Genomic DNA, 26,583 nt, shown 5'->3' on the forward strand with positions numbered 1-26,583 from the left:
CTTGATTCAAGGTGAAAATACCGTTACAATGGAGTTGTACACTGAGAAAAATACTAAGAAATGAAATGATGATCGATACCAAAAGAGGCAAAGAGAATCGTACCAGAAACTTTTTTTTAAGTAAATAATTGCAAGGAAAAGAAAAATCTTTTTTCAGCAACATCAAGCTCTTTCGTTGGCCATCTTCAAATAGTCAAATTTCTTTAAGTGTATAGCTAAGATATGCTGTGAAAAAGTGAAAAACAAAAACTTCAGCAAGACAATCATAGTAAGCCGATCATAGTAAGCCGATTCAATAGCCGGAGATTAGGAGGCTCTGATAATTCAGTTCGATTCGGCCCTCAACACACACTAGACAGCTCATCCACAAAATACCCCATCCGAAACCTGTTTAACTTATTTACACCCCTTTAGTTCTTCATAAAACACACATGAACACACGACAAGGGACAATCCTATTCCAAATCGAAGGCAAATTCAGCACAGAGCTCGTCCATTAATCGCATCCCATCCTAATCCCGTGAACTCCTCGGTACATCTATTGAACATTCGCAAATCCGAGTGAAGGTCATTGGCAAACTTTCAAGAACCTGAGAACGCAGAACTATCTGGAGGAAAGATTATCTTCTTTGGGAAGTAAAATGCAGAAGGGCGTCAAGGATAAGGAGAACCGGAATGGACCGGAGATCACTGACTTCCATCAACAGCAACCGCCATCAAAACAAAGTGAGGGTGAGTGGAAAACTTTTTTGCCCTCCGCATTAAGCATAGATTATATCCGATTATATCTTCGATTAGTTCTTATAATACTTTCTTAGAATATGAAATCAATCAGATATTATCTTATCAAGGCTTAAAACTATCTTCTTGTTACATATAAATGTGATTTAAAAAGCTTAAACATAAGATTTGCTTTAAGATTGATAAAAATATAAAATTATGATGAAAATTATTGAATAGGCCATTAGATCGAATGTATATATGGTATTTCCTATCTAAATAAACCATTAAAGTGCATTTGTTCTTAGTTCTAATCAAATATCTAGGCAACTAGCTGGCTTAAAACAATATTTAAGCTTCTACAAATCTCATCTTAAGCCCAATCTATTAATAATACTTTTGTCAAAGCTATTAATCAAAGTCCAAAGTTAACTACCATAATCAATTAGGCAAATCCCTTGATACTAAATCAAAGTTTGGGATATTTTTCGCTTGCCTATGCAAAAAAAGAAAAACAACTTTCATTTTGCCGCCGTAGTTTTGGCTTTTAGCTGGCATTTGACGTACCTGACGCCTGACGTCCACCGTAAATAGTTGCAATATTGTTTCTTTTTTCGGTGCCGGCGTCTATTTTCGTCTTGGGCTCTAAATGCATATCAATAACGGCGAAGCGGAACACTTGCCGCTCCGTTTTTTGTTGTTTTTCTTATTTTTTTTTTGGCTCCTGTCACTGTCTTTTACTTGGAAAAACGTTGGGGGGGTTCTTCACATAACCCCCCCGGAAATCCGGAAATACCAAGATAGTCTTCACTGTACTGCGGGCGGCCGCAGCCAAAAAAGAAATACAAAAATAAAGAGCAGAACAGGAAAAAAATACTACACGAAACCATTGAGCAAACACAACAAAAATTTTGGTATATGAAAAAGAACAAAGGAGACGCAACCAATTGGTGAGGCAAAATGACATGCAAGCGACGCAAGGCTATAATATGGTAGGCATATATATATATAATAGGGATCGGAAACAGAATCGGGTGTTGCAGCAAGTGTTGGTCCTGGGTTTGGGTAACCCTGTGGGCCTAATGACGCATTGCAGACAAAAACGATATGACGCCTCGTGGCAATATCCGGCGGATATGACTACTTGACTTGAGGTGGGAAATATGGCTATACAATGATTATTAATCGATACTTGCCACATATCACAGATTATCTTTTACGATTAGTGATAGCTAAGGCGCAATATCGTGACTATATCATATATAAATTCCTTATAACTATCAATGATCATAAATCATAATAGAAAGGTTATCATTTACAAGAAATTACATGCACTTTAAAGAACCTTCAAGGGTTAAGTTAACTGCAAGCTGCAATGGCTTAATCAGGCGAAAGGGGATCTCTGGCACATTTTGAAAGCGTTTCCCTTGCGTGGCGCCACCACCACCACTACCGCCAAGTCATTGAGATTGAGCCCGCCCGTAAGGACCTCTTCTCTAAGGACGTCCCGCCGCTGCCAGGGCGCTGTCAAATGCCAATAAGCCGACATCGTCTCCATCTCCGGCAAAAACAACCGAGCTAAAGCTGAAAAATTGGTGCCAAGCGGGCCATGCAAAAAACACACAAAAAAAAATTGTATAAAAAAAACCGGAGGAGCTGGATTGAGGGGGGTTAAGAGTGGGAATCGGTATTGCGAAATCAGCTATTTTTATCGTTATTTTTGGCTTCTCTAAGATTGATTTTTGTATATAAAGATAAGGATAGATTCTAAGTTAAATATATATGAATTTTGGTAGTTGGAGGTAAGAGAGAAAGATCAAATATAGATCTTGAAATCTGTTAATCTTTCTGCCTATAACCATCCATGTGGAATGCCATATATTTTAGCTTGTACTTTGTAAAATGCTTATTTCGAAATTGCGGCCATCTGTCATCGCCAAAACAAATCCATGTGCCAAAATTTTGCCAAATTCAAATAAAACATAAATGCAAAGTCTTTAAAACGCAACTGTCGTGATGAATGGCTGCAATAATATCCCAATTTTAAAACTTAGAAATATGTGTTCTTTATGAGTTCTTTATATTATATTAAAGGTTACCTTCAAAATTTAAGATATATTTATTAGAACTATAAACACAAAGATCCTTTCATTTTAAACATATTTATTCTCCTAATAAAAATGTCCTCATCACTGATGTAAATCGCTCACGCGCAAAAAAGTAGGCAGTACAAAATTGTGGAAGGGTGAAAAGTGCAGATTTCTATGGAATGGCAAAACGTGTGGCCCATATAAGCATTTGTCCCGGCTCAAACGGGATTTAGTGAGCATATTTTTATAATATATTTTAAAATTGCAAAACAAATGCGGTGGGTGGGAACAAAAAAAAAAGGGGGGGCAAAGATGTCTGGGTGGCAATAGTGGTATTGGATGAGGGCTAGGACTTTGCTGCGCTGTTTATAGCCCATGTCGTGCGCAATTTATGTTAATCACGGCGGAGTTTCAAAGGGGCTGTGGCGGAGGGGATTACAAAGGGTGAAGGGGTTAGGATGCCCCCTTAACCTCCCAATGTGCCGCCCCGTAGCCTCCTTCTTCCCTGCCACGTGTAGTAGGCCTACAACAAAATAACGAAAAACTGTTTTTTGTTGTTTTTCTGGGTTTTCTTTTAAATACTCTAGCAGAAGGGTATCATAATTTTAAGATAAACTTTCAATTTTAAAAGAATATCCATCAAAGATTTAAAATTTGAGTGCCTATCTAAAGGTCCATAAACTTTCTATTCTCTTTTCCAACAAATTGATAAGAAACTTGATAAATATACGTATTTTTTGGTAGTAAACCATCATTCTAAGTTTCTCCTGGTCATCATATCGATGTAGTAGTGGCTTGATAGGCTTTCGATTGAGGGTATATCCTTGTTCGTTCCTTTTAAGCGGTGTTTTCAATTTGTTTTTGTATTGTTGTTTTTTGTCGGTGCCTTGCACAAAGGCAACGCCGTGGCAGCAACAATTTTAATGCCGTGGTTTACTGTGATTCGCAATTTCGCCAAAGGCAGCGACGTCGATGCCAAAGCTGGCAGAGGCCACCATTGTCGTCCGCGTTGGTTTTGCAGCTCAGTCAGCAGTTGCGCTAGCAGCTGAGCTGTGCTGAGCAAAGAAGAGAAGAACAACTCGGAGATAAACCGTTACTTAGGCTGGACAGGCACGCGCGCGTTGCTTTTGTGTTCTAGTGTTTTCTTTATTTTTTTATTGTTGTTGGAGTGCATCCTTTAAGATGACGGAGAGGGAGGTGGTGACCACCTCCATTAGCCGTCTGCTAAGAACCTTGAGCTCAGCTTCGATGAGCCGACGTCGCTGCCCCCTTGCCCTTCTGCAGCCTATGCCAGTGCGCCAAAACGAGATAGAGTTGGCAGTGGAGAGCGTGGAGTGTGTGGAGAGATGCTGCAGCAGCTGCAGCGATGAAAGCAACAACAATGGTCGGTCCAAGAGCGAAGAGAGGGAAACAGAAACAGAGCTAGAAGCTGGCGATGTAGGCGATGAGGAGGATGAGGAGGAAGAAAAGGGGAAGTTGGAGGCCAAATCCAAGGAGGAGAAGGAAGAGGTGGATGAGCTGGAGATGAAGAGAGACAGTACCGTTAATGTGAATGTGGTGAGAGCCAACTTCAAATGCAATGACATGGAATGCTCTCTAGTCCTCGGCGACTATGTGAATGGTGAGTCCCGTTAGGTTCACCATCTTCGACACCGAGAAAAATTAGTGATTTGTAATGATAATATATTAAATATAACTTTGGAAGATTTTTACATTACATTACCACCATTAAAAGTAGCAATTTTAAAATGAAGCACAAGATCTTTTATGTATTGAAATAATTTAAAACCGATAAGTTTTTTCTTTCGGTGCACCCTCCTTTTTGTTTCCCCCATTCGCCCACTCAAGATGTTCACTCAAGCGCTGTCGACAGATAATGAAGATTCAATTTGATGTGTTAGCAGAAAAAGCGGAACAAAAGAAATCACTCAAGAAGGTTATGCAAGAAAGGGAGCTTGAAAATATCCTTTAAATATTTGTGATGCCTAAAATGGTGATTTTTGGCTAAAGATAAAAATATCTTCGTGAAAGATTACTTGAAATGCTTGAAAGTGAAAGTATGAGTAAATTTTATGAAATATTTAGATGTCGCTGAGCGATTATTTTGTCTCCTTCAGGAATATAGAAAATCTATTGAAATGATTCTTAGAAAATAACAACTGACTCACTTTCTCTAGAGCTGGCACATCAAACGACACAGATATCCATTGGGAATATTATTATTTAGCAAAATCATAATTCGCTTTTCACTTCCAATTCGTGTACATCATTTATCTCTGTCACAATTATTATACAGCTTCGAAATAGCTGATTCGGGTGATTTTATTTTTTGTGTGAACAAAAACACACATGTCGGCTGCTGCCAAAATATGGCAAACGGAAATTTTTAATTGCAATTTGTTAATTTGCCCAAAGCAGCCAGCTACCCGAAAAAAAGTGCTACTATAGATACTGGCTAAGAGAACTCTTTAAATCACAAATAATAATGTAATTTGAACTTTTATCTATAGTTGGGATTAATATATCTTAATGATATGTTCTTAGTGAAAATCAATTCTAATTTCCAATCATTTGCTAATATATCTCCTTTACTTTAATACACATATAATAGTTTTAATACTTTTAGCCATAATTCACTGTAAATTTGAAAATTGTGGCAAAGTTCTTGGCAGAAAAATCGGGGTTGGGGTGGCGAAAGCTAATCGCTGGCACAATTCGATGATTGACGAGGGCCAAGAGGCGCAGGGTCTCGCAAAAGTAGGAGGGGCGTTGGGGGAGAAGCAAGGAAAAGCGAGGAGAATGGTTAAAGGAGAAGTACGGGGAGTAGAAGGTGGACGGCATGCGTTTACGGTTCGGTTAGAGAGTCTTCTTTTCGCCTTGGCAGTCACGGCGTCTTGCCAAAATAGAAAACACATAAATTGCACGATCAAGATCATTGCTGTTGCCTCTTTCGTGCTGCTGCTGCTGCAGGTTTTTCTTTTCAAAATACCCTTACAGAGGGTATGGAAACTTTATGTACTGATATTATATAAAGTTTTAAGATCTTTAATGTTTTTTCACTTATTGTTATTAATTTTCTTTAAGAACTATTTGATCTTGAAAATCTAATACAAAAACTTGCGAAAGGGCACATAGAATTCATCATTATTCTAATCGCTTTCGATTCTTCTGATTCTTCTCGCTTTTCATCCAATTCGATGACATAATCCCATAGGCAGAAAAATAGGTGAAAAAGATAGGAAAAATGGGTGGACAGAGGGAAGATGAATGGAAGAAGGGAGGACGACAGAGAGCAACTGATTAAAAGTTTGTGCTTTCTTTTTGCTCTCTTTTCTCGCTCTTTGACACCTGTTCGTTTTGTGTCCGCGTAGGCAGCTGACAGCTGCTGCTGCTGCTACTGCTGCTTCTGCTTCTTCTTTCCTGCTCTTCCCACAAAAGTTTCCCACGGTTTCCCAACGCCCTCGCCCCCTTTTTCATCATATCCCTCCGCATTTAGCAACGATTTTCCACTGCCGTCGAATGAGCGACTTTGACAAATTTGTGTGGCATCGAGGCTTTGCTTTGATTTGTTTTGCTTTTCTTTTAACTTTTCTTTTTAGCTGCGACTATTTTGTTTTTCTTTTTCTAATGGCTTTTCTGGCTATTAGGAAAACGCAAAAGCAGCACTGATCAGCCACTGATCGCTAGGGAATAAGTGGCTAAATTGTTTTCCAAAATCAAAGAAATGTGGGGCATTGGCTATGGGGAAAATTATGAATTATTAGCAAGTATTTGCTGTGAGTTTTCCGAGCGTATTCAATTAATCTTTGAACTGATACTAGCTGTAGGTTATTTAAACTATTTTACGTATTATAATGGATTCCATAGTCTAAACTAGAACTATCTCGATATTTAGCGAACAAACCATAGAATGTTCGGTGTAAACGTGACCTGGAGTTGTATTCGTAACTGTGAATCGCTCCGCCTTCGGCAAACATTTGTTGCTCGTTAGAGTATGCACAAAAATTCCACGAACTGTGTTTTTTTTCTTTATTTTTTATACATATATATATATAGTTTTTTTTTTTTTGGCGTATCCAAGGCTGGTTGCCTTTGGCTTTGGCTTTGTTTGAGCCATCGAATCGAATTCATGTTCACGGCATGCCATGGATAGATGACTAGGATGGTTAGGATGGTTGGATGTATGGATGGTTGGCTAGTTCATAGATATGTACGGATGGGTGGTGTATTGTGTATGGGTATGTGTGTAGAATGCCAGGACTACCTTGCACTTCCTTGGAACATTAGACAACGAGAGAGTGTGCGAGAGAGAGAGCGAGCTAGTAGCTCTAGCTTAGCGAGGCTTTGTTTATTTGTTTATAACAGTCGCAGTGGAAATTCGAGTTGGCTCACAACGGCTCGAATCATCGACTGCGACTCAGTTTGGCCAAATCAGTGGTTATCATTTGACGACGCAATGCGAAACGAGTCGCAGAAAAGGCCACCAAATATCCAAATATCCTTTCAAATCGGTTTGCAAAATAAATACATATAATAATAATAATAATGCCGGATATTGCCACGCTCTATGGCGATTGCATAAGGACCTAAGGCAATATAAAAAAAAGGATATCAAAAATAATCCAAGTGGTTTGCATTTTTTCGATGTGTGCCAAAAACTAGTGAAGCGAGTGAAATCAATCAGTGGTAGTCTGTGTGCTCCCATTGTAAATCAAATCAAAACCCATAACACCGCAACGGTCTTCCTCTTGGTCTTCCCATCATAATGCCGTAAGCATCGAAATACTATAACCTATATATATGATGGACTTTGGAGGCGGTCGCGTGCAGTTTCTGCAGGCCCAGCTATTTCCCGTCTGCACGCTGACCACGTCGAGTGGAGGTAATGGATTGTATTATTCATAAATAACGTATATATATATATATATACTATATTACTTTTGTTCAAATATATATTACTGTGCACTTTGTTAGAAAACATTATTACTGTAGTACATCTGAGAAAAGTAGTCGCTTTAAGTGCTTTAAGTTAATCTCAAAATCTTTTAACTAACATTACTTAAGTGACTGTTAAACCGGTGGAATAATCTTTAAATTATCTTTAACATTTTTTATAAGAATGAATATATATTTATACATATCATAAGTATATATTCTACCTATTGGTTTATATCATTGCCTAGATTAATTTGTAAAATTTATCATCAGCAACCAGACATAAGTTTAAATCGCTGTCAAATTATTTCAAGTTGCAAATTCAATTCATAATACAGTAGAACTTCTGTAACTACGAACCATATTTGTTAAACAAGCATGGATTTAAATCAAGAGCAATCATTTGAATTCGCCATAAATATTTTATAACTCTTTTTAAGTGGAATTTTTAAACTTAAACTTAAACATATTTTCAATAATATTTCATGTACTCACTTTCAATTTGTTGTTAGTTGAGTTTGTTGTTCCTGTTGTACGAATAGATTGTCTAAGGGCACCTCGGTGTTGTTGTTGTTCGTTAAGTTGTTGCTGTTTTTGTTAGTTCACTGTACTACATGGCCAGCATTTGGGGGAATTTTTTGAATGTTTGTGGGCCTCGATTACTATCCACCCGGCCGCAGGAAAGTTTCGTTGCAAGTCGTTGTTCGATTGGATCCTTAAAGCGCCTTCCCTCCTCTATATTCTTCTTTAGCCCTTCTTGGCCCACCTGGAATCGGATAAAGTGCGGATAAATGGGTATTAGAATTAGCCGCAAAACTGTTTGATTTTAGTTGCCACTTGCGGCTGTCATGACAACGGCAACACACAAAATCATTAACACAGAAATTCCGGAATCGCAATTGGGAAATCAAAGTCCGTTGCCTGTTGTCAACCAAAGAAAGTATCTATATATCTATATAACTATGTAGTATAGAAAAGGAGGTATTCGAACCCATTTCAGTTCATTGAATTGCTATTAATGATAATTTACCTGCATAAATCAAAGCCGCAGGCAGTAAACTCATTAATGTTCATTGACTTGGGGCCCTCGACTGTTTGATTATATCTAGCGTGGAATATTGCTCGGTTTGGGGATCAATCTTATGCAGGCCTAGAATCCAAGGTGGTTACGATTTAAGGGGGCAATTACATGTATCTAGGTTATTGTTATTGCATTGTGGAACGTCCAAAGGATGCGAGGTTAATTATTAGCTCTTGGAACTTAGGGATCCGATTAGGTTTCTATTAAAATATAGTTTCCATGGGTTTTTTAATATAACTATTTGTTTAAGTTATCAGATATATTAACTAATATTTTTGTATTGTTTTTGAATTACTTATTTAACATAAAACCAAAATTAAACGATTAACAAACTCCTGATCAAACCGATATACCCCAAAAACCATGACCATTATTTATAGAAAAATCTGCTGGGGGGCAATACCATAAAAACGTCTGGAAAAACGGCAAACAAAGAAAATGTTACAACGGTATTTATTAAACAATTTTCATGAGAACGCAAATTGCTCGAAAAAAAAAACAAAGAATGACCTAGGCAAAAAAGCGAAAAGAAAGCCTGGCGAATAAAAATTGTGAAATATTGTGAGGTGGCAAAAATATTGCGCTTTGGGGATCGGCTTTTATTTTGTTTTGGGATCTGCCGAGTTTTCATTGTACGGCCGCCTCAAAGGCATTGGCCGAATGCCTGCGATTGGGATAAACAAAATGCCATAAATATTACGAATAATAATACAATTTAACTAAATAATATGCAACGGCTGTGCAATTAGAGGGGATCGGCCTGCAGATCTTCGGTTCTCGATTGCCGCCTGCATTTGAGCATAAAAATTTAATTAACGCCAAATTCCTGCTGTCGTTTTTCGGCCAACGTCTGCGTTGGCGCAACAATTGAAAACTGAAAGCAGAGAGATAGCGAGAGAGAGAGAGCTTTCAAATTGCTAGCCCTTTCATTTGGCTGCCCCTGCATTTCCCCTCCTTTTAACGCTTTGTTATGAATGAACGCGTAATGTTTGCCCTTGTCCATTTAGCCAAAACCACTGATTGGTGTGAAAAGTGCCATTGTTATTGAAAAATCTGATGCACTTTTTAAATACTATTTTTTTGGAATTATTTTATAATAAGGATCTTTTTTATAAACTAAATCTAAAAAATTCACTTTATGTTTCAGTTAGAGTGCAAAAAGTGTTGCATATCTTAGAGGGTTTAGGCTGATTTTTTCCTTACAAGTTGAAAGTTGATTTTCGTTATCTTAATATACTCTACAATCTTGAAAGTAATAATTCTAAGTGTAAATAACAAATCCAGGCGAAAAATGATACTTAAAAGCTCGTCAAATTGCGGTCCAAAGCAAAACCACATATAAAATCAACAATAATAAAGAACCTCACATGTGTAAAGAGGGTTGGAATATGGTGAAAGGTCAAGGTCGCCGATTGAGCTTTGTCATTCCATTTAAACTGCAGCTGAAGTGGTTGAATGGTGGATTTTGTTTTGTGGTAACAGCTCAGGGATAAGTGCCACTTCGAATGGCAAGCAAATTTCAAAAGTTTTAAGTTTAAAGTTTAAAACTAAATAAATCCTTTTGCAATTTTATATATATTCACCATATTTCAAAATGAAAAATACAAATTTAAATTTAATTTTTTGCTCTTTTTGGAATATTTTAACAAAATTATAAATTTAACTTATTCGTTTTTATACTTTTTAAGATATCTCAAAATCTTTCTAGTGTTAAAACGAAGTTATCTTCCTAGGGTTAATGAGTCCAGTTTTTAGAGGATATTGCATATGTATTTATTAAAGATCACTCACGCACAGAAGTCCCCTTTTATCTCTAGCTCTCTCCTGCACACATACACTTCGCCAAAACAGCTGTAATGGGAGAACTTCAAGCGAAAGCTTCGTTGAACAATAACATTGGCAGCAAACCCAACACACAGACAAACGCAGGATAACGCTAATGGCAGAGAACAGCTGAGCGCGAAGCTTGCGTCGGCAGCGAAAGTGCAAAAGCTCTCTCACACTTTCTCGCTGTCCCTGTCTTTCTAGTCTCCTTAACCATCCCCCCTTTCTGTTTCCTCCTGCTCTTTCGCATTAAATAATATTCGCAGGCAGCAGCGCGACGCCAACGGGAGACGTCGACAGCGACGGCAGCAGAGCTGAGCATTCCACATTCGCTTGGGTTTTCTGTTTTAGTCAACAACAAAACGCGCAACGGCCAACGACAAAACAAAATTAAAAGAAAACATTCAAAATTCTGAAAACAAAAACCAAAATAAAACCGAGACAAATTCAAAACGTAATCATAATTTTCAACGAAAAGTTAAAAAGAAACACTAAAAAAAAATATATTTTCGATAAGAAACTTTTTAAAAACATTTTAAGAAATCCCCGCAAATATTTGAAAAGTGTGCCGCGATTTATCGGTTTTCTATAGCTTGTCTATATTAGTTTTCTATTTCCACTTTTTTTAGATTTGTTTTTGATTTTTTTCTGTTTTTTTCGAGTGCCACAAATTTTGAACATCGTTTGTCGCAAAAAAAAATTAGAAAACACAAAAAACGGCAACAAAAATCAGCTAATACAAACAGCTGTGCGAGTGCCAACCCCCTTTCTTGAACGCCCCCATCCGCCACCCACCAAAATTTAGCGTCTTCCTCTGTTTTCGTTTCGCTTTTTTTTTTGCGTTTTCGAGATCGTTTGGAGGAGTGAGTTCGGAATTCTGTGCCGGTAAGAACATTTCTTGAGGTTCATTTGGGGTTACACAGAAAGAAAAGCATTACAGATATAGGCTGTATCTAATCTTGAGATTAACTTGTTGTTTAAAAGTGAAATTTATCATAAAATATGCAAATTTTAACTAGCATATCTATAATTCTAATTAGTTTGAATGGCAATCCATTTCAAATACTTGTCATAAGTTTGTATATCAAGAAATGCCTTTTTATATAGAGTAATAAGAACTAAGAATAGCACTCAAAATATATCAACACCAAGATTAAGGACTATATATAAACTATATATTTGTTAACATGTCAATATACAAATAGAAATCCCATCAATTTGCACTTCATAAACGTTCTTATCTCTGTTATATCAACACATGATACTTTGACATCTAATATAGCTTGTTATTATCGCTCTTATCTGTGAAATATCAACATTTAGAGGACTTAATGAATAAGTTGTGGGATAAATAAGAAGAAAACAAACAATTATTTATATCTAACATTAAGTTCTTCGCACCTATTTGATATATATAAAAGAAAGCTATATAATTTTTATATATTTTGAAAAGGTGACGATTCCGATATGTAAAAACCCAAAACAAAATGTTTAAAATCCATTTCTCAGGTGTATTTTTCTACTTTAAACTAAGATAACGAACATATTAATCATTAGAACAGTTTTTTTTGCAGTGCATTTACATAGAACCATTCAAAATGAGCCATGAACAATTTGACATACTTATGCTCAAGTGCTTCCACTGAAAAATCAACTGAATAATCCCCTCGACAGGTTCCCAAAATAATTGCCAGAAGATACCAAACAGAACTCTTGAAAATGTTGATTTAAGAGATTTAAGTTTTGGCTACTTAAATTTGTTAGATGTAAAGAATATTAAAAAAACATTTTGGACAATCTTTGTTCCTGATTTGGACTTCAAATTAAATGATTTAAAAATCTCTTACAAAAATCTGAGCTATATAATCCCCTTCTTAATACCTTTTTCTTTGTTTCAAATAATTTCTTTGTCTTTCACTCAGTTCTTTGTTCCATTCCTCTTTTTGTTCAACAATTTTGTTTATGATTTATTCCTAATTTCCTAGGCAAAAGACAAAAATCTTTAAAAGCCAACCAACCATAATTTTACGACCTTTCTTTTAAGCTTAAATTTAACGCGAGCATAAGCCATAACCAAATCCATTAAAAATCCCCCGCGGGACATAAACATAAAAGAAAGTTTAAAAAAAACTGAAAATTATTAGCGATATTAATCGACTTGACAGGATCTAAATGGCTGGCTGCTGCGGAAAAACTTTTTCGCTGGAAGCCCCTTAAAAGATTTACAGTTGCCAGACATTAGCCCATTCCCCTTCTACCACGAATTTTTCGCCTTTCCAGCGAAAAATTGCAATAAAAGAAGCCAATGAGGAGCACAAAACATGAGCAAAAAAAAAAATGAAAACAAAATCTTGCTTTTATGTGCTAATAAAAACCGACTAAGCAGACTCACACACAGCCATAGAAAGCGAAAAAAAAGCAAGGAAAACCAAAAATTAATTAACAAAATATGTTGCACTGGCCTGGTGGCAAGACAAAAGGAAAAGCGAAATGAAAACGAAATATCTTTTCCACACACCAAACTTTACTTGGTTGGCTAAGGGGGGAATCCCCCGCACATATGGCAATTAATTGTTGTTGACAAAAGACGCCGAAAAATGCCGCTAATTTAGGCCATATTAATGGCGATTTCCTGCGCCTACCCTCTAAACTTTTTTGGCTGGAAGAGGAGACAACTTTCTTTCTATTTTTCTTAAATATTTTTTTTTTTTTGGCACGACAAATGTTTATATAATTGCTGACCCAGTGAACCGCCCCCTTCGTATAAACACACAGGCCTTGACTTAAACATCAACATCGAACGATTTACTATATATTTCTCAGATCTTATTTTGCTCGTTTATAGATTGAGAACAAATATTTTTTATTTTGGCTTTTAAGTTCGCTAAATTGGACAAATACGACTGTATGTACGCGATCTGTGATCACTACGATACGATCATCAGTTCAACGTAATCAAGAAATCCCAAGTATAGGCAATTCTCTGAAGAAAAGCTATATATAGCGATTAAAAGGTATGGTTGGGGTAGTGTCTTGCACTTTTCTAAGTAAATTAAAGGGGCTTTTGGCTGACCATTAAGTTCTTATTAAAGCAAATTTGAAATATACCTTTTCCTAAAGCATTTCCTAAAGTAATTAACCATCTCAGCAGATTACTTTCCTGCAGGCATCCTCTTACTTAAGATTTTCTCATTTCCCATTGTTAAGTCTAATCCCTTGATGTCCTATTTTGCAGGCTTCCTTGGCAGTTTCCTATCGAAGGGCCTGAAGACCAATCAGCTGGTTGTGAACACGGATGAAAAGACCCTGCGACCGGTTGCACGTCTGAAGGAACCGCGCGATCTTTTCGCCCTGCCTAAGGACAAGGACAATGACTGCTCACAGCAGGCCCCCAGATGGCCAGTGGAATGCCAGGTGAGTTAGTGGGTTAATAAGTGGGTTGAATTCGTGAGAGATCAAAAGGGGTCGGGCAATCCATACCCTAAACCACAAATCTCAGTCTCAATCAATTTGCCCATCGAACAGTCGTCGAAGGACGAGGACGAGGACGAGGCCGAGGCTAAGGCAGAGAGCTGTGTCCTAGATTTGTGGCTGGGGTGGGTTAGGGAGGATGAGCTTCAATGCCTTTGACACGCACCTCGTCTGCCAGGATATCCCAGGACATGCGTGCCGCGCCCCATAAATATTAATGCACATAAAAACACAGTTGGCAGGGGTTAAATGGGGTGAAGGCTTTTAAAGGAGCAGCCGCAAATCCAAAGAAAAGACAGGCCAACTTCGCTAAGACGAACGTTAATTTTTTAAATGTATTTTTAATATTATTTAAAGTAAAATCACAGTTTGAACTAGGAAAAAGAACTTCGAGGGAAACAGTAAGGATTAATTAATATAAAAATGAAATATTACTTAAACATGTAAAGGTGTTTATTAGCCAATTGATACTGTAGTGCCCCTCAGCCATCTTGGTTTTATGTAGGTCAAATTGCAATAAAAGGTGCACACACTAGGCCACGCCCACCGGCCGCCTTCGCTTAACCCATGGCATGCGGTAAACGCTCCGCCAAATGCAATGAAAATCCTTTCGTTTCCGCTTTGAGATTTTATTTATTTGGCTTCTCTTTTCGCTCTTGTTTTCGTTATTTTGGTGTGTGTTGCTTTTTTTTTATAAGCTTTTGCCTTTACCTAATTGTTGGCCAAGTCGTTAGCATTGTTAACAATCGATTTTATTTATTTGTACTCGATTTGCATTCGATGCTCTGCCAAATTGTGTTGGGCAAATATTACACATTACACATACGCCCCGTCTGTCCGTCTGGTGGGATGGCGGCGGTTAGGGGCGTCTTTAGGAGGAAGGGTTTTGCCAGGGGTCAAACAAGAAATTGGCCAACTGATTGATTAAACAGACGGCCAAAAGGGGGCAGGGGGGGCGGATGGCAAATAAATCAATTGGAGGTCAATTGTTGAACAATTTGTGGCGCAATTCGAATAAATCAACGAGAAAAAAAAACAAAGGAAGCCCAACATTTCCTTGTCAATTAACATGGCTTGAAATGCACATACAAAAACAAAAAACATTTTAAATATTCATTGAGCAGGGGAAAAGGCCAAATGGATTGGCTTTTAATTAAAATTTTGTAATCAACAGAAAGGAGAGACGAATTTGGAAAGTTTAAACTTCAGTTAAGGGCTTAGATAATCTTTAAAATAGATAAATACAAAAAAAAACAGAAACTTTAAAAATATTAAAAATATGTTAAGAAGAATATATTCATAGCCACTATACACCTTTATTATTTTATAAAATATGTATAAATATGATATTAATCCATTTTTTCATATTTACATATATTTTTCATATTTTACAAATTGAAATTGATTTTAATTTTCAATAACTTCTTACAAAAAAATATAACTTACATAAAAAATAGAAATTTTAAACTTCAAACTCACCACATTTGCTGTCGCTGTCCTGTTCGCTCTTCACCTTTGCCGTTTTACCGTTACCGTTAATTCGCTTCCTTTTTTTAGACTTCAGGCATCAGCACACACTCATCCATACACGCACACTCCAAAAAGAAGTTAGGCAAAACTGGAAATGCAATTAAAAGAGAAAAATAAATAATAAGTCAAGAAAGTTTTTGCCTGGGAAACGTCTTTGCCACGACGCTTTTCCTTCGCTTTTTCCTTTCTTTTTTTGTTCGGCTTTTGGCCATGACGTCCAAAAATGCAAACTCAAATAAAAAGTGAAATTCGAAAGACGCCTTCGGTGTTGACTTGATACGCTTTTGTTGTTGTTGTTCTTGCCACAATGACACTGGCATTGGCAATGGGCATGAAAAAAGTTTGTTTCTCAGTTGTTATTTTTTTTTTTTGTTTTTGGTTTTTTTTTTTGCAAATTTTCATTACCAGGAAAACGAGAGGGTCATATTAGCTGCAAACGACAGCGGACAGGCAGAATGCCGTAGGGCAGAATAAACAAGCTAATTAGTTAGTTTGATATCGCACATACAATCACACAACAGCATAAATAAATAAAATCCGAATTAAGTGAACAAAAAAAAAATAAAGAAAGGAAATCCTCTGGCACAAGCAGTGCAAGAGTGAGGTAGACCGAAAGAGACGGGTGTGCGAGGGAGGGAGGGAGGTAGCATTGTTGCAAAAACTGACGCTGATATGTTTCAATTAAGCCATCGCACACACACACATACACAAATGCCTGCAAATTGCTGTGTCTGTGTGTGTGTGTGTGTATCAGATTTGCATGTTTTATCGTCCGGTTTTGCACAGTGTGTGGAAGCTTAGGGGAAAACTGAAATGAAGTATCAGTTTTTTAAATTACAATCAAATTTAATGGAATTCCAATTGTAATTTCTTAAAAATATTTATGGGCAAGCGACCAAATCTTCATACAAATTACTCATACGCCATGTCAACCAAATGTTGAAAAATTCTTAATTCCTATACTATAAGTACATATAGTCTTGATATTTATATTTCAAATGTGAAAAATGCGAATCTATGCCAATTGCTTGTATAAGCGACAACATTGCGTATAAGTGATGGGTAAGAGACCTGAAAAAGGGCTCTCAAAGTGTATTCTGTGCAGGGCTCTAGCTTATAAGTTGTATATGATATTAGTTTAGTTAAATCATAGGATAGATCGAAGGTAAAATCATCCATTTGAGAACAATTTTCGAGCCACTGTGCATGTCTTACATGTGTAAGCATATCAAAAGGCTAAACAAATAAGCTGCTCAAAAGCTGCTTGTGGGCAGAATTACAACGACAACGATGGCAAAAACAACAGCAAAAGAACATCAAAGCCTCAACTGAGGACAGGCAAAATGGCAAAAGGAATATATATACTCGTATATATATATATAGAACTTCCATTTATAAGAATGACAAGGAGTGGGCAGCTGAGACCAGGCGCACAAAGCAAATCGTCATCGGTGACAGGGAATTTAAATGTTATAATAACTCTGACATTCGCCAATTTCCTTGTCAAGGACATGAACAAAACCGATGAGAACTTCCATAACGAACAACATCTGTGGCATGAAAACTAAATATTATCCACTTTAATTAGCAAGACCTTGGAAAAGGCAACAGGTGTACAAGTCATTATTGAAATTTTATCAAACGGGGTGATTAAATGCGATGGGGAAAGTGATTTTTAAACGTTTTTACATGCCCTTACTTACCTAATATATACATACTAATAATATCTTTTGATTTTCTTTACCCCCTCATCCATTATCCAGGTCATCGAGGAGCGCATCACACACATTCCGTACGTGCCCGCTACGCCGGAGCCGCTCAATGCCCCAACGGGTAACGAGCTGAAACCGCGGCCCGTCGGCGAGGAAAGCGGCATCGTCGTGTTCAGTTACAGTCCGATTAGCGCCGTTAACTACGTGAGTATTTTCAGGCCCAGTTCAGTCCATATTTTGAGCACATGTTACTATCAGAGGATTTGCTTGATTTCGATTTGTTTTCAATTATTTGTAAATGATTTTAAATAGAATTGCATATTTCAATGACCTAAGATAATCAACTAACATGAATATAAATTTCTACAAATCGAAATCGAAAGAAATCCTTAAAACTCCTTGTAAAACCCGCACTTTGCACCAGCACTAACCCACTAAAAGGGGGTCTATCTATCCATAATCATAAAAAAAACTAAGAAGAAATAACAAAACTAACTTCGAGACCTTAAACTAAATACCACGACAAATCAAAAACACACAGGAAAAGCCGAAGGCGAAGAAGGAGGAGGATGAGTCCAGTGACGAATCGGACTATTCCTCGGATTCCCATCAGGACTCTACGCCACCGAGCAGATCAACGCCCATGCGTCTGGCTGGTGGCGGTGGATGTGCACGTGGCAAGCTTAACAGTGTCTCCAAGATGATTAACAATGTGGACAATCGATCCACTAGTGCATCCCTAGACGACAACGATGACTACTACGATGATGAGTACGATACCTCCGGTGGTGGCTGTGGAGGTAGTGGTGAGGCCAAGGAGAAGGCCATCATTAAGGATCTCATCGAGGCAAAGAAGAAGCGCTATCAGGAAGAGGCAGCGGTCACACCCGCTGCTGGTGGTGGTGGTGGAACAGTTCGAAATTCTAGAGCAGCCAGCCGTTCGGAGGCCAGCAAGAATCCTAGCGAGATCGATGATATTTGGAAGAACAACACCAGTGAATACAAGCCAGCTTCGCCGCGCTATGTCCTCAGTCAGTTTGGCAAGAATGTGGCCAAGGCTGTGATCGATAGGATTGTGGATCATGATGATCCCTCGGCCCCACCTTCGGGATCTCAAAAGGTATCCAACAAGTTTGCCGTAACCCCCATTAAGTTGCCAAAAACGAATATAGCTCGCTTGGAGGTAGCTTTCGAGCGAAGTGCCCGTCAAGATCGATCCGCTGCAGTGGCACCCAAATCGCGTTCCGATAAGGGTGTAAGCAAGGGTGCCGTCATGGACAAGCATCGTCCTGGGGACAGCACCACCTCCTCTGAGGAAACCAGTAGCTCTGGTCTGGGCGAAGAGGAAGAGGAATATTTTTCAGAATCAGAAGATTCGGGCAGTGGCGATGGCATTCATAGAATTTTGGGAAGAAATACGGAACGGTTAGCTGGTGGCGCCGAAAAACCTTATCCCAATTCCGGATCCGTTTCGGAGACAGAAACTCTGGTGGGAAATGAGAGCAGGAGCAGGTTGACTGACTGTAAGCAAAGGGAACTTAGGAATTAGAAAGTTGCTTTTTTTTTAGAAAAACAAAAGACTAGCAAGTGAAGTGAAAGCTCTGCTTAGAGGATAGCTTAAGTTATTAGTTTTTTAAAATTACATAACAAAGGTTAAGGGCTCACGTGATCCTAAACGTTCCGCAACAGAGCTTTCCCTTCCTGAGATCCTCCCAGTCCTTAATCCCTACAATAACCCAATCCCCTCCCCAGCTGGTAGCCTGCAGCAGCAGGACTCTGCACGCTCAAGGAGTCGGCAGGGGCAAATACGTCCCCCACCTCGGGCGGTACCCCAAACCCATGCTGCCACAGTGGCAGCAGCGGCAGCGGCAGCGGCCCTGGCCAGAAGGCGGCACCGCGACAAAGACGGTTGCTTGGGTGGCAAAGAACATGACATAAGAATGGCAGCGGGCGCGGGCACGGGCACTGGCACTAATCTTGGCACTACTCGCACCTCTTCTCCAATTGCGAACAACGTCTTCCGGCTGAGCAAGGATCAGCAGCAGCTGCTGAATTCAATGACCAGCCAGGAGACGACCAGCTCCTTGAATTCGGTCACAAGTACTAACCAAACGACGGCGACCAACTCGTCGCAATCTTTTCTATGCTCCGATTTACCCCAAGCACAGTTCAGCCGTTCGGCCGTCGGTGGTGCACGTTTCGTGACCAATTGTCATCCCATGAATCCGGAGGAGTACGATGGCCTGGAGTTTGAATCGCGCTTTGAGAGCGGCAATCTGGCCAAGGCGGTTCAAATCACGCCCACCTTCTATGAGCTCTACCTGCGACCAGATCTCTATACCAGCCGATCCAAGCAGTGGTTCTATTTTCGTGTACGGCACACCAGACGTAAGATGTTTTATCGTTTCTCCATTGTCAATCTGGTCAAGTCGGACAGCCTCTACAATGACGGCATGCAGCCAGTGATGTATTCCACGCTGGGTGCCAAGGAGAAGAGCGAAGGCTGGCGAAGATGCGGAGATAACATCTGTTACTACCGGAATGATGATGAGTAAGTGGATTTAGTCATGCCCCTAGGCCACTGATTTATCCTTTTTTTTGCGACCAACAGAAGTGCCAGTAATAGCGCTAACGAGGATGACGAGGACAACTCGACGTATACGCTGACCTTCACCATCGAATTTGAGCACGACGATGACACCGTGTTCTTTGCGCACAGCTACCCGTACACTTATAGCGACCTGCAGGACTACCTCATGGAGATCCAACGTCATCCGGTCAAGTCAAAGTTCTGTAAACTGCGCCTTCTATGCCGCACTCTGGCCGGCAATAATGTCTACTACCTGACGGTGACGGCGCCCTCAGCCAACGAGGAGAACATGCGGGTGAGCTGAGTTCACCTATCTTATAGCAATTAATCTGCAGGCGAACTTTTCTTCCACCTCCTTCAACAAAAAGTGTGCTTAGATAAACATAACTCTTTGGGTTTTGTAATTCAAACCCCATTCATTATGCAAAAACAAAGTTGATAGCAAAAGTTCTAATGACTTGTTTGCCATAAATTTAAAGATAAACTTGAAATGCTATTTTAACTTTTTAACTCCTTAAAAAAAATATACAGAAAGTATAATATTTTTATGAAATTTATAGCGAAAGAAATCGATTGTGGTGTCGGCGCGTGTGCATCCCAGTGAGACGCCTGCTTCGTGGATGATGAAGGGTCTAATGGACTTTATCACGGGCGATACGACGGTGGCCAAGCGTTTGCGGCACAAGTTCATTTTCAAATTGGTGCCGATGCTGAATCCCGATGGTGTCATCGTGGGCAACACCCGAAACTCGCTGACCGGCAAGGATCTTAATCGACAGTACCGCACGGTCATTCGCGAGACATATCCATCCATTTGGTATACCAAAGCCATGATTAGAAGGTGAGTTTAAAGCTTAGTTAACTTGATTGAATTAGTTTCTCTATTTCCTATTAACTTAATTCTTTGACAAACAGACTGATTGAGGAATGCGGCGTGGCCATGTACTGTGATATGCACGCTCACTCACGAAAGCACAACATATTTATATATGGCTGTGAGAACAAACGCAACCCGGAGAAGAAGCTAACCGAGCAGGTCTTTCCCCTGATGTTGCACAAGAACAGTGCGGATCGGGTGAGTGTTACCAGGGACAGTCAAGAAGTATCAAAAACTGATCACTAATAATCTCGTTATATCAAATCTTAGTTCTCCTTCGAGAGCTGCAAGTTCAAGATCCAGCGCAGCAAGGAGGGCACCGGACGTATTGTGGTCTGGATGCTGGGCATCACCAACAGCTATACGATCGAGGCCTCCTTCGGTGGTTCCTCGCTGGGATCGCGCAAGGGAACGCACTTTAACACACAGGTTAGTGATTACATTTTTTTTTTAAATCGATTAAACTTGATTAATATTGGAATGTGAAAAACAATTTTTCAGGATTACGAGCACATGGGACGAGCATTTTGTGAGACACTTTTGGACTACTGCGATGAGAATCCGAACAAAGTAAAGCGGCACGCCAAGTTGTTTAAACAAATCAAAAAGATAAGAAAACGCGAGAAACGCGAACAGAAAGCATTGAAATTACAGAAAATGGCCGATCAGGGATGTATAATGAACGACAAACTGAAAGTGAAACGTTCTGTGGAGAAAAGTGTCTCCTAGGAAGGTTCTCCATCCCACATACACACACTCACACACACACACACGACGACGACGATGCCATATTTCTGTAAATGCAACTTTGTGCCAGTTATCGTTGATTTGTAATCGTAAATTGTTTATCGTAAAGAGTAATTGTTATCGCAAAATAAGCGCTGCTGTGCTGAACCAGAATTCAAATCCCAAAATCCATAACCAAAATCCTATCATATTTTCGTATGTATATATATATGTCCAAAGACAACTTCAAACTAAAACACACAATCACACTCACACATCGGCCAGAGCCACAGGAGTTATATGGCAGATATATGTACAATACATATATGGGCATATATATCATCGGCATATATGCATACTCGATCGGGGATTATGTATGTGCGGCATTGAATGGAATTAATTTTAATGCTGTCTATTTGCGCGTATCGCAGTTTTTCTAATGTTTTTGATCACCCAGTTGCGTGAATAGAGGAGTCCCAAATGGATATCCTATCCACGCAATGGGTACTTAGATTATCTCAATCAATATATATATACATATATATACACCCACCACCACCACCTGATCCCGCACAAACGTAACTTAGATAGTAACACACACCCAGCACAGCATCGCCAGGCACTCGAGCTCTCTATTTTTTAACCTTAGTAACTTTAATTTTAACTCGCGTTATTTTCGATGTTGCTAGTCATAAGCGTAACCGTATTATTATAACCGGAAAACTATTATTTTTTTGAAATAAATACCACATATCTACATCACATGATTTAAGTTGTCTTTTGGTTATAGATTAAGTTCTCTTTTCGCTTTTCCACATTAAGCTTTAACAGTTTTGCTTTTAGTAATAATATTGCTTGATTATCTTGTCCACACTTGCATTGATTATAATTTCTGAACTTTATAATACTTAATTTTTCCTTTTTTGCCAGTGTATGATTTTTCACTAATCCAAATGCATTAACATTTACAATAGATTTTAAATTTACTCAAACAACAGGACAGGCTACGATCCAAAATTATCGAAAGACTGATGCGAGAAGGCTCCAGTGCCGACGAGCCATTGAATATCCCTCTGTCGGATTACTCAAGGTGGGTCTTCTAACCATATTACTACTCTACTTCTACTAACCTTCTACTAATCCTGAATGCTTTACTAACCCATTAGCGACGAGGGCAACTGCAGCTCCAGTTCGGATAATGAGGGCAAACACTCGATAACGGCATCCGATCTGGAGGGACCATGTTGTGCCCCCACCCGTGCACCGCCCAGTTCGCCGGAGGTAATCCATGAAATTCGCAAGGTAAGTTGGTAAACTCAACATCCTCTCCTGCACTGCACTGCACTGGCACTTTTACATATTCCAAAATGCAGTTCCGTATGCGACGCATGCGCAAGGTGATGCACGAACTGGACAGGATCTACTTTACGCCCCTGTTCCAGCGCAAATTCAAAACTCTAACCACTTTGAAGAGAAGGCGTCACAAAATGGGTGGCAAGACGTCTCCAAATACGAAGCGTCTGCGAGGTGGAGGAGGTGCAATTGCAGTAAGTGGTGGTGGCGGTACAGCTAACAGTGATGCCGTACCCGCCACACCCACAACACCAACTCAGCAAAGCCAACCGATCAGGCAATTGGCCAGGAAGCCGCCGATCAAAAGTCCCCAACCAACTGGGGCTCGGAGTTCGGAAAGTACCGATAGCATGGATTCCTCTCAATCGGAATCACTACGAGATCCGGATTGCTCAAGTGCCAGCACCGGAGCCAGCAAAGAGATCACGCGTAAAGCCAAGAGCACTGGCGGTGGGTCCAAGAAATCAGGAAAAAAGAGAAAGTTTATGCCCATAGAGAAAAAGAAGCCTGTGGTCAATCAAAAACTGCACGTGGATCGCAATTTCCGGCTTTGGTTGGCCAACCGACGCATCTACATCTATCGCCGTAAGAAGGTATAAGCCATAGCTATAATCTACCTAACGAAGTAAAAATCATTATCAATTCCCTATCAAAAATTTCACTAGAATTCTATGAGAAATCTTTTCGAAATCCTTCTAATGATTTTTACTTATGAAATAATGAATAAAACCCTTCGTAGTTAGCTTTTCTTTCAGTGCATCAGCACCACCCAGCACTCACCCTAGCACCACTAATTTGTTTATTCCTGGTTTCGCCCCGAATCTCCCACATCTAATCCATTTAGTCCACCATTCAGGCGCGTCGCACTAAGGTTAGGGGCAAGACGCCAAAGAAACGCGGCGAGGTGGTACGCACCACTCTTGATTTGCCCACAACGGATCCCGGTTCGGATCTGCACTTCTCCACCGACGACGAAGAGCACTCGCCGACATCCGGACAAAACGGTTACGGTGCAGTGGCTCCACTTCGGCACACGTTGCTCCAAAGTGATCTGCAGAGGCGATACATTGAGGAAATTGGTGATACGGTGGTCCAGAAACCGAAGGCGGCGCACATGCCACCGGAACTGATTGTGACAACACCCTCGAAGAGTGGCACACCGGGTGGTGGCAAGAAGATGGATGTCTACAAGCTGACTCCTCGCACTGCTCCGGAATTGGACACAGGTGGCCATCACATGGGCATGATGCAGAGGCAGTCCGGTGGTACTGGGACATCCGCCAGACGCACCTACTCCTGGCACAATCTCGATCAGCAGGAAATACCCAATGGCAATAGTGCTGGTCATGGCAAGGCCAACTTCTACATGACCGAATCCAAGCCAGCAGTGAAGACGATGACCAAACCGCCGCCCAGGAGGTGGGTACTCCTAATCTGCTAATATATTATATAATAATTTTCATTTTTTCAGGAGTGTTCCTAGCAATTTCATTCCCCAGAGGCAAGGCAATGTTCAAACGGCGGATGACCTGCAGCTTAAGCTCTCGTTGAAGAAGAAAGTCTGGACAGGAGCACACGGTGATGCGGATGGGCGTCCATTAGCCTGGTATAAGGGTCACTCGATAGCCGGACCCCAAATGGCCAACACTACTGCGGGTATAAGAAGTGCTGGCGGTGCTGGGGGAGGAGGAGTTGCAGCCGGTGGAGGTGGCCAGAGCCGTGGCATGTTTACCTCAAGTGGCAGGGATCCCACAGCTGCCTCCGGTGGGATTGCCATGGGCGCGCCACCCGCTTTTATTGGTGCACCACGCAAGCCCAGAAAACTCGAGCAAGTGGATCTGTTCAAGTAAGTGCATCATCCGAGATTAAAGTCCAGTAGTGTAGCCTTTTCTAACGTCTTTTTATCTTGCAGTGCCTGTTCTCAGAAGCTGCTCCTATGGCAGCAACAGGAGGAGCACAAGAGCTCTCAGCCGCCGCCAGCGCAACGCTTGATGAAGGTGGAGGATCCGCATCAGCAGCCGCCACATCCAAGGGATCGTGATCGAGATCGCGACCGCGGGCAGCAAGCCTACAAGCCCGTACACATGATGAAGAAGTCGGCGGAAACAGGCCAGGCCAAAGTCATCCAAGCTTTGGTGGCAGCCGAATCCGGTGGAAAGGTCAAGCGCAAGTCCAGCAGCATGATGAAGATAGCAGAGACTACTCAACTAGTGACACGATTCGCTCGTAGTCGTAACAGTGCCGGAGGATCTGCAGTGCAGCAGCAACAGCAGCAGCAACATATGCATCAGCAACACCAGCGGATGTTGTTCAAGGGTCAGGTGGGAGCCGGATCCGTAGGAGGTCGGATGCACTCGGCCGGTGTGATGGGTCATATGCAAGGCAACGGCGGTGGTGGACGTGCACCCAACAAATTCAAGACCGGTGGGCTAGTAATCACGGCCGTCCAACAGCCCGCCAATATGCCAGGTGGCAGCTCTCGACGAATGAGGAATGCTGCCGGATTGCAGGCCAAGAGCAGCACGGGTGCCATGGGATCATCGTCCGGGCAAATGCAATACCAACGGAGCAATGGAAACGTCCAGGCCAATAAATCCTCAACAGGAATTTCGCTGGACACCGTTAATCTTGTCCGGAAGGTGAAGACCAAGCTGAAGAAGCGCAAATCCCGCACTTTATCGAACGGAGCACCGAAATAGTTGACACCGGAACTTCGGGATCGTTTAGCTAGAGTCATATTACCCAGATTTTCCTTTCAACAGACAATATGGTGCTCCAGATTCTCGTCCAGGTGTATTTATTTTACACAGCAGATTCGGCGTAAGCCACATTTTTGGTTTCAAAATTTTAGTCGAATTTAATCTGAACCCCCCGTGTCTATCTTTGTTACGCAAAAAAAAAAACGATAAGGAAATGATTAGCAAAATTATCTATCTATATAACTTTATGCATATGTAATCCCGATCTCTGTACCTACAGTTAATCCCTAAAATAATGTTAAAAGTCCTAGTGTGTGTGTGTTGTTTTTTTTTTGCTGGAAGTTTTTCTATTGAGATTTGCAATAAAACAAACCAAAAAAAAAAATGTGAAAACAAATGCGGAATGTTTTGTAATTGGTAGGGGTTGCTGGCGGAGGTGCGGTGGTTGGGTAAATTTGGTAAATAAATAATGCTTGACCACTGACCGAAAAATCAATTACGCACATGTCCGGCAATCGCGGAGTGCCAAAAAGGTGAAAGGACTCCGAGTCGCAGGACGAGATCCGGGTCCTGCTTACGTACCTTCTGCAAAACAATGGGCTTTCCTCGATCCTTCGCACAATTCACACCGCGACTCCTCAGTCACTTTACCACGCGAAAACCACCGAAAAGTTTAAACTGGCGAAAGGTAAACAAATCCAATTGGACAATTCCAAGAGTGACCTCTAGTGATGGCAGCGCGGGTAGACCAATCGAAAGCAATCGATAGTGCAGCTTGAACGGTGGTCTTATCGATATTGAACAATTAAGTTTAATTTTAATTTGTTATTTAACTAGTATTAATAAAATATTTAATTTTCAAATAATAGAAAAATTAAATATTAACAAAACATACTACCAAAAAATCAACTCAAATAATAAAAAAAATTAAATATTAACAAAACATGCTACCAAAAAATCAATTCAAAAATGAAA

At 40.2% G+C, this 26,583-nt stretch overlaps 2 protein-coding genes across 14 annotated transcripts in view; one reads left to right on the plus strand and one right to left on the minus strand.

Moving 5' to 3' along the window:
• LOC108102971 (glutamine-dependent NAD(+) synthetase) overlaps window positions 1-26,345 on the minus strand; it is a 46,788-nt gene extending 20,443 nt beyond the window's left edge. Inside the window, exons 1-3 of one of the 2 annotated variants that reach the window (XM_041819066.1) lie at window positions 26,191-26,345; window positions 15,601-15,739; window positions 8,241-8,511 (exon numbers count right to left, since the gene is read on the minus strand). The gene's annotated coding sequence lies outside the window, so the exon portion shown is untranslated. Of the gene's footprint in view, window positions 1-8,240; window positions 8,512-15,600; window positions 15,740-26,093; window positions 26,112-26,190 lie in introns of those variants that run through there. The other variant, XM_041819070.1, reaches the window with a different exon arrangement.
• LOC108102970 (cytosolic carboxypeptidase Nna1) lies at window positions 372-26,005 on the plus strand. 12 transcript variants are annotated; one of them, XM_017208271.2, is made up of 16 exons: window positions 372-732; window positions 13,886-14,064; window positions 17,415-17,567; window positions 17,905-18,886; window positions 19,116-19,914; window positions 19,975-20,248; window positions 20,514-20,794; window positions 20,869-21,028; window positions 21,101-21,259; window positions 21,332-21,400; window positions 22,531-22,646; window positions 22,723-22,858; window positions 22,930-23,502; window positions 23,754-24,328; window positions 24,381-24,755; window positions 24,822-26,005. In XM_017208271.2, exons 1-16 carry the CDS (start codon window positions 642-644, stop codon window positions 25,606-25,608), a joined length of 5,709 nt encoding a protein of 1,902 aa, XP_017063760.1. In that variant the 5' UTR covers window positions 372-641; the 3' UTR covers window positions 25,609-26,005. The 12 variants fall into 12 exon arrangements, with proteins under 12 accessions (XP_017063760.1, XP_017063764.1, XP_017063768.1 ...); XM_041819056.1 differs by lacking the exon at window positions 372-732 and adding an exon at window positions 4,201-4,431; XM_041819052.1 differs by lacking the exon at window positions 372-732 and adding an exon at window positions 4,269-4,431 and having other exon boundaries at window positions 23,766-24,328.
• Window positions 26,346-26,583: the final 238 nt, after the last annotated feature.

Source organism: Drosophila eugracilis, unplaced genomic scaffold, assembly GCF_018153835.1.
Source record: "Drosophila eugracilis isolate 14026-0451.02 unplaced genomic scaffold, ASM1815383v1 contig_124, whole genome shotgun sequence".
NCBI classification, from domain to species: Eukaryota; Metazoa; Arthropoda; class Insecta; order Diptera; family Drosophilidae; genus Drosophila; species Drosophila eugracilis.